General features: G+C 39.1%; 1 protein-coding gene across 1 annotated transcript; it reads left to right on the plus strand.

Annotated features, from left to right (window-relative positions):
* The first annotated feature begins 695 nt into the window (after positions 1-695).
* On the plus strand, positions 696-11331 carry hic2 (hypermethylated in cancer 2). The gene is made up of 2 exons (XM_089126227.1): positions 696-963; positions 6075-11331. The coding sequence occupies exon 2, from the start codon at positions 6105-6107 to the stop codon at positions 7788-7790; it is 1686 nt and encodes a 561-aa protein (XP_088982353.1). The 5' UTR covers positions 696-963; positions 6075-6104; the 3' UTR covers positions 7791-11331.
* The last annotated feature ends 1662 nt before the right edge of the window (positions 11332-12993 follow it).

The raw sequence follows: 12993 nt of genomic DNA on the forward strand, positions 1-12993 counted from the left end.
CTTTACAAACTCCAGCTGTTTTTGTTGGTCTCTCAAAAACAGCAGAAGTACAAGCACAATCAAATGATTAATATATCACAATATCATATAACAATGCAGTTATTGAATAATTTTTTAATTTCGAAATTTGCAGTTGTATGTCAATAGTTTATTACTTCCTAAATATAACTTAGGTTTAAAAGTCTTTAATACATGAGTTGTAATATTTTTCCCTGCAATAATTCCTTCCCATAACACAATACGCATATGAAGATTGGTATAGCTGACAAATCTTATTATTATGTAGTATTTTAGACTGCAATTTATATAAACTAGTGCCATCTCTAATCACTTAACAACATCTATCATAAAAAGTTTATGTTTATACAATGCTACGTGTATGTTTACATAAACACATAGGCTATATGCATACTGTACATATATGGGTGTGTATACACATATATTCTATAAACAAAAAACTTTTTATGTTAGATTTGTCAGCCTACCTAAATGTCAATGGGTACTAATGTGTGTCTTAGATGCTGTAGCTGCACATTTTAAATGCTCTTTAAACGTTCACTTAGTACAGCAGTGTAAAAAAGTATTACTATCTAGTAAAGTGCATGTAGGTATAATTATTAGAACTATTATACTCGAAAACAGCAGCCTTCCAACATGAAGATGCGCGTGCCAGAGTCACACAGGAGCATTTGGATTGCAAATCTGGCAGCAGCAGTGGCAGGTCATGGCACGTTACACCATTTCAGCAGCAGCCCTGGGCTGTTTAGGCAAATGAGTGTGTGTGGCTGGCAGAGGCAGGGCATTTACCCTCTCTCCCCCCTCACTTTACTGCTTCTTATTCAAATTTGGGTCAGGGGTGAGGATTTCTCACGTCACACAAGCTTGCAGGCAAGATGGCGCTCGGAAAGCTGTGAGATGTGAAAACAGAATGACTGTTTGAAGAGCTTCTGTCGATGCTTTAAGGTACAGATATTTTATTATTACATACGCGTTTGTTTTTGTTGTCGTGAGGGGGACATGACCGCGGTTTAACAGGTTTGAGAGGGCTTTCTTATTATTCTTATTATTTTTTTAAAGATACACTGATTCGTCTAACATACTGCTCTTGTCGCGTGCCCACTGGGCTTTTAATGCACACACCGCGCAGCGCAGCCTGGCAGAGGCAGATATGTGTGTTTTATCCAAAAGCCCTATAACGTTACCTGTTTCCGTATTACTCATGTTATAACCAAATACAATCTTTGCGACATGATTTAGGTGGTTAGTGCATCTTTATACTTCAATACAAATGATCCGTCGTTACCTTAATAGTAAAACCCGATCAGTGGCCCTTTTATGTGGACAGCATTCCTGTTTTACCCCTCCCTCAGTCACTGTTTTATCCTTTTAACATGTATAAAGCTCATATGGTATATTTGTGATTTTTTTCTTCTTCTTCCATTATAAATGCATGCATTAAACTATAGCTTTTTACATTTATAATACTCTTATGTAATAGGTGTTCATCGTTAATGCATGCATTTAGATGAAGACTTCGGGTTACTCAGGTTCGTTTCTTTAAATTCATTATTGGAAATCGCAATTTATAAAGGGAAACCTAATTTATTGTGGTATCTGTCGAGTCTTGCCTGCTGTGTTTGTAACGTTACATTCGGATCATCATGAATGCGTGTAATAATAATGAAAATGAAGCAACGCTAGTGAAGTGATTGAGTTTGTTTGATCCATGTGAGACATATAAGCCATACGGACATTAAGATGGATAACTTTTTACCCAGCATTTTATGTTACAGACAGTTCATATGTACATTTTAAGTGTTATGACAGGTCACCGTTGCTATGCACTGTAGTTTTGCTTTATTAATGCATGCAATAAGATATTCCAGTGAAGATTGTAGGTTCGTGTAATGCATGTGCATTTATATGGAAATATATGTTAGGTGCTTTGTTGTTGCATTATGAAGTGCATCTGATATTCTAAAGTGTCTGTGTGGTTCTTGGCTCTTATTGTTATTTCAATGATGCATGAATGTTATATTAAATTATTTTACTTCTATATCTCGTGGAGTGCTTGAAGAACCCTTTTAATCTCATCCATTTTAATGGGCTGGGGGGAAGGGGCTTGTTTTACAGTGGTCGGTGGGTTTAGAGCAGTGCCACAGCATTAAAGTAACTCCCTTTCTGTGACAGTTTGCTTGAATGAAACATACGAGAATTTTTAACTGATTTTTGAACAAAACTTGCACATGAAAAAGCCTGTTATGCCTCCTGTCCATGCTGTTGTGATGAATGTTTTCAATGTAAGCAAACCTGCAGATGCATGCTTTGCTTTCCTTTGGGAACGAGGCTCTGATGTTTAGGTCCATGGTCCAGTGAGCCTTATCTTCAAATTGTAGAGGTTGCGTCCAGGAGCTCAAACTGGCCCTGTCTGTCATAATAGTTTTGCTGTCCTCTACAAAGGTCAGAGAAAACGAGAATAAAAGATGTGTTTAACAGATGTAGTGGCATTCATGTTAACATCTAATCAATACTCTTATGAAAGGCAGCCCTCGGTTTCTGCTTTGAATAATGCAGATGATCAGATCTATTGAGTGGATGGGGCGGGAACGGCAATTGAAGATAGTTTATTTAGAAGATCGTTAGTAATTGTGTTGTGGGTTTGCATTTTGATTGAATTCTTACTTGTTTCTCTTTCAAAGGAGGACAGTCTTTTCCTCCGATTCTTCATGAAAGTTTCGATGTTTTTGACAGCTTTATCTGTTCATCTAGTCTGCCACCTTGTCTAGTTGGGTAATAACGATGAAGTATGTTTGACTTATTCTTTAAATTTCCCTGGAACATGGCTGGAAAATGGCTTTTTGGTTGATTGAAATGATTCACTCCATTATTCGATTATTCACCAGAATATAGGTTAGCCTCTACTTAATTGTTTAGTTTGAACCTTTTAGGCCAGTTTAGATGTTCATGCATGTTGCGTTAAGGCATCACCCCATGTCTGAAATCTCACCTAACATGCTTGGCATGTTTATTGCTTGGATCCTTTTAACCTGGAACCTTTTAACCACTTCTTGGGCGAAGCAGTAGATGTTGACGAATATGAATGTGATTTATCTATTGAGGGTTATTCCAGGGTTACCCAATCTGGTTGAGTGGTTGGTTTTGCCCCAGATTCCCTAATTCTTGCTTCCCATCACAGATAAATATTCTCTCTTATATTGAACATGTCATGTGTCGCAATCTTCGGTAAGTAAAATTGCAAAATGCACAGTTTTGTGTTGAGTACATTTGAAACAGGTTTGTGAGAATGTGGTTGTTTGCTGTCCTCTGACAATTTCCGTTGGTTGAGTCCAGTTTCTCAGGTATTCTTCAAATATTAGCCCAGCAGTGTACCCAGATGCACTTTCGCATGCCAAGAAATGCACGTTCGTTCAGCAGTTTTCAAACATTATTCAAAATGGTGTAATCAGTTTTTTTGTAAGAACTCTTTTGTGTAAACTGAAAAAAAACTAATTGTATGCTCCACTTCTCAAGCAATTTTGTTTAATATCCATTTATGACATATGTCAGTTTACAGACCTAAAAATAGTTGGCAGGCAGCCAGTTAGGTTTTATGCATGTTTTGGGCTGGAAATCCTTTTTTTGTAGCTGAAATAGTGCATAACATTGAATAAAATGTTCCACAGGCAGTGGATGAAGGCCTTGAATTCTTCAGATAAGTGATATTGTGTTATCTCTTAGTTGAGGTTATTCATCAGATTATTTGGATCAGGTTTGCTTGGCTTCCAGGTTGGCCCTGGTCTCTCGAGGCTGGTGGTTGGTTACAGTAAGCACTTAGGTCTTAATGTCTGTAGGCATCTATGAAAGGGTCTCTTATCAAGTTAACCCACCTGATGTTATTAACCAAACTTGCATCAATAATCTTGGTGATCCTAATGATTAGAGATTTCAGTTACTTTGAATCCTCACTGAAACGTTCTGGCACTTTAAAAATGTGTTATGTTTAAGGTTGTTTCTTGTCCTTTAAAATTTGCTGTAGGGAAGATATTATATGTGGATGCATCTCATGAATACTGTTTTGTATCACCAATGCCCCTTTTCATAAGTGCTCTCTGTGTTTTTATGGCATTAAGACAATAAAATCGGGGCCCCAGGGGTCCGTGCCACCGGATAAGCTTGTTTATGAGGTTAAGCACAGTCCTTGCCTGACTTGTTTACCCGTGTTGTTACTGGCCTCTTTTGCACTTTGACTTTTTTTCAGGCAGCAATCTCTCTGATTAGAGTAGTTGTTTCATCTCTGGGACAGGACTGCTAGTCTTTGAGGATAGGTCGGAATGTCGGCAAAGCAATTGAAAGACCAGCGGCATCTTATCAAGAATTGTCTGCAACTTTTAGATAAATGTGTTTCTCAAAAGTCTTTTGTTTTTGGGGCTGTGGGTTTTGGGTGCTATCAAAGTTTCCCCCTAACTGTGGTGGTTTATTGTTATCTAGGCAGTTCTTTAACTGTACCGCTGTACTTGAGGCCTATAAAAAACCTCAGAGTATTGATATCAGCCAAATAGGGTTTAGTTTTATGTCTGGACATACTAGTTTTTATGTGACAAGTAACTGGAGATATGAGAGAAACCATTTAGGGTTCAGACTTTGTACAGATTGTACACGTGAAATGGTATTATTAAAATAGTCCGTCTGTTTTCCCTATATTCCCTTTAAATTTAATTTAGTAATTTAAAGGTATTGCTTTACATGTTTGCCCTTTTAATGTGCTACATTGGTGGGACTAAAATATCAAGTGAAGTTCACTTCATATTTATTTGTTCAAATTCCACGAGTAATCGTGAACTCTGCTGACTGAAATTCTGCTGACTTTTTTCCTGTCTCCATTATTGGTTTTGACTTGGTTGTACATAATAAATAGTTAATCTATGTAAGGCTGGCTTAAATGGAACAACTGATAAATATTCAGCATGGTTTGTAAACACGTTTCTGAAGTAGTTATTTTTAGGCTTTCATTTAAATCTGTATCATTATGGATTTTATTGACTCAAATATGCAAGGGAAACTTTTACAATAATTCCTCAGGGGCCGGTACCTGGCTAATTTTAGTCGTCAATTGTCCTTAATAGTAGGCATTGAATAATCGGTGTTGTGAAATGTGAAAATGTGTTTGGGCTTTGTGTAAAGATAATTGACACGCCAGTCTCGGTTGGTCTGAGTGCCAGAAACCGTCTTTGCCGCATTACAAAGATTCTGCTGCAAGCTGAGGCCTGTTTGTCCTGTAAAAAAGGGTGCTGGTTTACCTGTTTCCCACCACACCCTTGGTGATATCCCAGCTCAGGTTTCAAGCTGTCTGTCACACAGGCCCGTCGTTGACGTCCACTAGCCTTTTCCACCCAACCCCCATATAACAACAAAGGGAATGACCCTGGAGGCTGGCATTAATGACTGCTGGCAGGGACGTTAAGCCACAGTGGACGCCCTTAGAAGAAAAGAAATTGTGTTACTGTTCAAGCCTTTTATCCATGCTCTGCTTTTAGCTGAAAGTTGAGAAATTATACACACTTGAAGAATAAGATGCCAGCTTATGCATACTATCATACTATTGCCTAAGCCTTCTCCACAAGCATGCCCTGACAGCAGATGCCATAGTTGCTATGGTCTGGATTTGTGCTTAAAAGTTTGAATTAGAATTTCTAGACTTTATTTAAGACCCTGTTGTGGTTGATTGTATTCTGATGATGTGGATATACTAGTGTTCTAAAACATCTATACAGCAGTTATACACACTTAATCTATACAATTAATTATTCTTTGTTTGTGAAGTGAACCAAAAATATTAGTCACTGTTGCACTGCACAGGACTTTGTCCAATCAGATCCTCCTGTGATTGACCAGAAAGCTGTGATGTAACTTTTGACTGTTTAAAAATAAGGGATGGGTGCTTCAGTATACCACACCCAATTGCAAATATGTCAACATGGGTCAGAAACATGTTTTTGCTACAAGTGTTTGCTGTAAAACATGAATGTTTTCTTTCCCCCTTGACAATAACGTTTTTTTTTTTTTTTCTGTTTTAGGTTTCATAGGTGAAGAAAAAGTTGGAGGAAATGGAATTGCCAAATCATGCCAAACAATTGCTGCTGCAGCTAAACCAACAAAGAGCCAAAGGTTATCTGTGTGATGTGATCATAGTAGTAGAAAATGCCCTTTTTCGGGCACACAAGAACATTCTGGCGGCCAGCAGTATCTATTTCAAATCCCTTATCCTTCATGACAACTTGATTAACCTCGATACAGACATGGTCAACCCGTCGGTTTTCCGGCAGGTTCTAGACTTCATTTACACTGGCAAGCTTTTGTCATCTGATCAGTTCAGTGACCAAAATTTCAATGCCCTTCTAACGGCAGCAAGCTACCTCCAACTTCATGACTTAGCTGCTCTCTGCAGGAAGAAGCTCAAGCGTAATGGGAGATCCCTTCTTAATAAACCCACCACGCCTACCAATGGAAGAACTTCTAGGAACCAAAGGCTATCCTCTACACCTTTAATTCCAAACCAAATGTCAGGGTTAAAAGACACTGAGAAGACAAAGAGGCATGAGGAGCTACTCAAAGATGACTTGTCTGAGGACGAGATGTTTGCAAGAAATGCCCACTCTGCCACCTCTGTGAATTCGCTCAGTCCCTCAACAAGTAAGAACGGAAGCAACGGCAGTTGTGGCATGCAGGAACTTGGCCTAGACCTTTCCAAGAAAAGCCCCTCAGGGAGCACAGCCACTGAAGAAGTCAGTCCCAGCAGCATCCCACAAGAATCACCTCAATCTGCCTCAGAATCCACAGCCAATAGTGCCTCATTTGATGAGAACACCATCACGCCAAACCTCACCGCTGGAGAGCCCATGGAGCTGGGTGGAGGAGAATGTGAAGAAAGCCAACCCCCTCCAGAAGTCGACCCGCATAAAAGCTCCCGGCAGGTTACCCGGCAGAGGCGGCAACCCAAAAGTGAAGGCAAAAAGGTTGAAGATGCAAAACTTAAAACTTTACCCAACGGAGTCGCCAAAAGATTGAAAGTGGCTGGGGAGAGGCTCCCTGGTGGCGGTAATGGCAACTCCAAAGCATCCTACCAGTGTAAAGATGAAGAGGAAGATTTGGAGAATGGACAGGAGCAAAGTGAAGAGAGCGGACAGAGCGAGAGCGAGGGTGGCCGGAATAGCGCCAATTACGTCTACCGCCAGGAAGGCTTCGAGCCTGCACTCGGTGACAACCTTTACGTCTGCATTCCCTGTGGTAAAGGCTTTCCGAGCTCTGAGGAGCTGAACGCCCATGTGGAGACCCACACAGAGGAAGAGTTGTACATCAAAGAGGAGGATGATGATTCCTATCCAAAGGAAGATGAAGTAGAAGCAGAAGACTTGTCTTCGCAAATAACCCACATCCACGGCACAGAGTCACGTCGCTTTAGCTGCTCTGTCTGCAACAAGAGCTACAAAGATCCAGCCACTCTTCGTCAACACGAAAAGACCCACTGGCTCACCCGTCCCTTCCCCTGCAACATCTGCGGCAAGATGTTCACCCAACGTGGCACCATGACGCGCCACATGCGTAGCCACCTGGGGCTGAAGCCCTTTGCCTGTGAGGAGTGCGGCATGCGCTTTACCCGCCAGTACCGGCTCACGGAGCACATGCGGGTTCACTCAGGTGAGAAGCCGTACGAATGTCAGCTATGTGGGGGGAAATTTACTCAGCAGCGTAACCTCATTAGCCACCTACGAATGCATACCTCTCCGTCATAAGCCAAAGACAACTTGAACAGGAGACCCTCAGCAAAAAGAGTCAATGCACACCTCTTCCTTTTGAAGTACACTGCAAGGAGCCGATAACCCAAAGCAGGATTCTCTTCTGCTGTAAATTACAGGAGGAGCCTTTCAAACATTGAGCCCCAACAATGGAAAGAATAAACCAACCGGTATGAGTTTATGGGCTTATGATTTTTTTTTTCTTTTTGAATATTGCTGTGAATGTAAAAAATTGGGTACTAATGTTGCTGTATGATTTCTTGGGATATTGTGACCACTCTCAACCATGTGCAACCATGTTGGCAGTCTGATTGATTTTCTTGGTATCCCAGAAATATTTTCCTTCCTTCTAGTCTTGGTCCTTGTTAAAGTATCTCGAGAGTTCTGGTGGTATAGTCCATGTAAAACTCTCAACAAGGTTTGGGCTTGTAACGACCAGGTTATTCTATATAGAAAGGTTCAATTCTTTGAAGTGTCTCCTAAGGGTCTCAAAGATGGTGTTGTCAGACATGCAAGATGGCTTGTCTGTCATCATTTATGTGGTGTTTCATAAAAGCTTTGTGCATCGAACCAAACATATCCCAGTATACCTTCTCTGCACACCACATCCATTGGCTTTATTCTAGGTGTAGCTGGAACACAGGGTCTTTTGCTAAGTTTTGTACTGTGGTTGATTCAGTTATCAGATCTAGCATGGAAATACCATAATGTACCCTGCTCCTCCATCTGGATGCAAGCCAATGGCAAAGTGGTGACGAGAGGCCATGGGTGTCCTTTGTTGTTTACTCGTATTAGCATATAGGGGTTTACTCTCAAAGAAAAGCCAAACTTAAAGGTACTTGTTTTTAGATTACTTTAGATAACTTATTGATATGCCTCTGTGATTGTTTGAACTGGAAATTCTTTCCTTTATTTCTTTTGGGATCCGAGAGGGTTGGGTTGGTTTGGGTGATGGGGTTGGGCAGGGATCATTTTAGTGATGTTGAACTTCATAAATTCTGTCGGTACTGTTGTTTTTCCACTATTTTTTATTACATTTTTCCCCTTCACTGAACAAGGCGAGTCCGTATGGACTTGTCTCATTGCTACCTCTTAATTAAGAACAATACATTCATTGGAACTATGGAGGTCTCTGGATATAGATGTATAAAGTTTGCTGAGGCTTTCAAAGTAGTTGTCACCTGCCCATCAACAAAGGTTTTTCTTTTTTTAAAGCATTAATGTAGAGAATAGCTTCTTCGGGCGCATGTATTTAAGGTATTGAGAGTTTTATGTCAGAGAAATCCAAAGATAAATTTAATATTGGGGAGAATGGCTTACCAACAAATGTTTCCTGTAGAATATCCCTACCAAAGGTTTTAGATTGCATTGCAGGAGGTAAGGATGTACTTTTGTCTTTTAGTTCTTCACGAAGAGCAATGTAGTGGGATGTTAGTTTGTACTTGACATTTTACTAAAAACCAATGAACTTCTGTCTTCTGGTGGATGGTGGGCCGCTGGCTTTCCGTTTTTTTAAGTTTACAGTTAGTTTCTCAAGAGTGTCTTTTGGTTTCTTGCTTTGTCTGCAGAGAGACTTTGAAGAACTTCAGAAGGACTAATTTGTTTTAGTTCAGAGCAAGAAAAAAAACAACGTACGAGAGCATTACGAGTGTTGTAGGTTTTTGTTACATGTCGACCATACTTGGAAAGCTTACTGAGTGAGGAGGAAATGATGCACTGGATTGCTTATTAGTCATCAGGCCCAAATAAAACCTTGTACTAGTACGATGCTAAGTTGTGGTGTCGCGTAAAAACCATTATCATTTATTCATTCGAGGTATAGGTGTTATGTAAAGTGTGCATGTTAAAAAAATAATTTATGGTTATTCAAAATGCTGGTAATTGTCGAATGAATGTTACATGGTCAGTGTTGGGTAAACGCTGATGGATGTATAGCTCAGTGCTGAATTCTTCGCTGCCATCTTGATTTCATAACTCTGTTACAGATAAAAAAATGTTCGCCAATCCCAGTGTATCACATTCCATGAATAATTCTTAGCCTTCTTAATGTAAAAGTCTTAATGGCATTCCTTTTTTTGGTTCTTTCTCCAAAGGCTTGTGTTTGTGCTTGCTAACGATGCCGCTATAGTCGTGTTTACAGACATCTTTTTCCTGGAATCCTTTTGGTCTTTAATTGAGCTTAATCAAGTGTCTCCATTAGTTATTCAAATTCAATACATAGGAGACATTGGGATAATTTCTCAGTTTACACTCAATATTCATGTCTTTGCAGCATTAACACCAAAGCTAACCCCAATAGCCGGTTATAACTTTTAACTGAATCACCAAAAATCTCATTTTCAAAGTCGTGCATATCTTGTTTTGTTACAGTAGAAGTGCGCTCTGGTGTTGATACACATCTCAACTCAGGGAGGCTTTTAAAATATATTTTTTGTATTTATGTTGCTGATGTCAGTTGTACTGATCAGGATTCCAGGAAAAAGTTCCCACTGATATCGTACTAATTTACAAGCTCTTCATTTGATTACCATCAAAGAACCGATGTCTTGGGTGATGCTGGATCCCAGCGTTCGAGACTATAGCTGAGAGAACTGGGAGAGCAGAAAAAGGATGACAAAAAGTTTCAAACTGTGACAATAATATTTCTACTTCAAATCTTCAGGGATAGTTCTGCATATTTTGAAATGCAGAGCTTTCGACTACATTTGTAAGACTGTGTCAATACTGTGTCAATTTCTCTATTTTATTGATAAAAAACAAAACGCTAGTTTCCTACGAAATAGATTTTACGAGCGTGTTCCCATTTCAAAACGCCTTCAAATAAACAAGACAAAAACAAAGCCAGAGATGTTTTACTTTTAAGTTCCAGAGTGTTTTTGAACAAAAAAAAAAGAAAAGAAAAAAAAGCATTCTAGTAAGCGCGAAATGTATAAACTAATAAGATAAAAGCTCATACCCAAATTTTCAGACTATTTTCTAAACCAAAGCACATTTTGAATGATTGATTGACATGAAATATACTTGTGTATAATATCTCATTGTTTACATAAACTCTTTACAGTCATAGACCTCAGGTGAGGGGAGGCCAGTTTGATCCTGCTTCTGTGTAGGTCACCACTTTAAACGAACGCAAACCGAATCGTAACCGCGTGTCTTGCCCTGTGAACGTAGCCGCGTGCTTTTGATTCCGGTGGGCATCTACATTTATTGATTTGCGATTTGGTCCTTTAAGACGTGCCGAGACATCCCTTATGAAAATCATATGATTATTTTTATAAATCGCTGCTTTTTTTTTAAATATGTAAATACGCATGAAATAAAACTACATACACATTTACCTCAAAGTAACTTTTTAGGACTTGCTGCATATCTATCTATATATCTATATATATATAAATATAAATGAATATATTTTATTTTTTAAGGTTTTTTTTTATTCATCTCTTTTTTTGTTTATTTTAGTCTGTTTTAAACATGTGTTGTTTGTATTCTGAGCTGCCTGTTTTTAGTTTTTTTTTCTCATTTGTCCACAAAAGAAGCAACTTAAACCGACTGGCCTCTCCTCCGTCTACATTGGTGCAAACACTTACTGACAGTGTTCACTTTTTTTATCAAATGTCTATTGTCAGTGATGAATGTATTTATTTGTTTGATCCTGTTTTCACTTTTTAAGAGGTCACTTTGGGTGAGACGACGTGTCTTCAGGGTCTTGAGTTTATTCTGTTGTAGTAAGCCGAGAGGTAAATAAAGGAAAAAAAGACACGACAGATCATTTTCAAACCTGTGAAGACGTAGACATGAGGAATGTATTTCTCCATGAAGTGTCCATCGTAAAAGATGTATCCCACATCATTTTTGTAATTCTTATCTCACTCAAAGCATGCACGTGCTCTGGATCATGTGTTTTACGTCACGGACACTTGAAGGCTGTTTGTCGATTTTGAATGTTCTCTGTCTGTACGCCTCTGCCCACTGATACAGGAAGGGACCCTTTAGAGTTGTGTCAAAGGCATTCAAGGTTGTGTTTTGTGTACTGAAAGCTGCCATGTTGTCGCGCGCTGTGTTTCAAGGCTTCCGGTCGATTCCGTTTTTTATTTGCGAGTGCCCAACAGAGCCAAAGGTTTTGCCCAAGAAATCTCTTCACTTTCTCATTAGCGAACTCAGATCTCATATGTTTTTAAGCTTTATAAAATGCACTTTCTAAGTTCTCACTGAGGTCCTTTACTCAACATCTACATCTTTAGACAGATTTAGACAATTTTATCTCACACTATTTTGCTGCTAATGTGTAGTTTTGTCCAATTCTGCATATCCCAAATAGTATTGTGTTTTTTTTTTTCTGTCAACATAACTGGTAAGTGTTAGGCTATCGTAGGGACCTCAAGTTATCAAACCAAACTAAACCAAAGCCAGATTTACAAGCATGTGCATAGCAGGTGGGCATGTTTTCCATATGTTTTCGCTTAAACGCCATATCACGTTTAAATGCTAGTCATCCTAGCCTGTCCACTTCACCTTCATAAGCATTCCAATAACTTTATATGTTGATTAATATTTATTTTCAGTTTGAATGGAAACAGGATGTCAGATTACAGAGAAAAAAAAAAGAGTTTGGCACACTTGTGAAGGAAGACAAGTTGACGATTATTAGTTGGAATTACTGTTGCATGTGTGTTTTCGGTCAGCCTTGAACACGGCCCGCGAACAACACGGCGGTTTCGCCTTCCTCAGAGAGCTTGTATTCAGGTCAGAGCTACATGCAGCTCGAATTCTGTCTCATGTGAATAAAACACGGTGTACAGAGCTCATCTCACGTTCACAGTCTTAATGTACAGCTACCAGAAGTCATTTTAGAATCTTTTCATTAAAATCTTGATCAAAAAATTCTGGTGTCCTTGTGTGTTTGAATTCCTTCCTGTCTGTTTACTTTTGTCACTTGCAATGGAAGTAAATGCAGTTAACATCACTTTTTTGACCATGTCTGTGAAAAAATATAAACTGATATTTCAACTATCTTGACTCTGACAACTCTGTAGCTTTAGCATGAACCATGCAATGATGCAGTGAAATAGCATTTTACATAAATACAAACTTCAGTTCACCTGAAAACTTCTAGAAAAGTACTCATTTAAAGGTCCCATTCTTCGTGATCCCATGTTTCAAACTTTAGTTAGTTGTTAGAGTATAAATAATATCTGTA

The sequence above is a fragment of the Pimephales promelas genome, chromosome 23, assembly GCF_988280905.1.
Source record: "Pimephales promelas chromosome 23, fPimPro1.hap1.1, whole genome shotgun sequence".
Classification (NCBI taxonomy): Eukaryota; Metazoa; Chordata; class Actinopteri; order Cypriniformes; family Leuciscidae; genus Pimephales; species Pimephales promelas.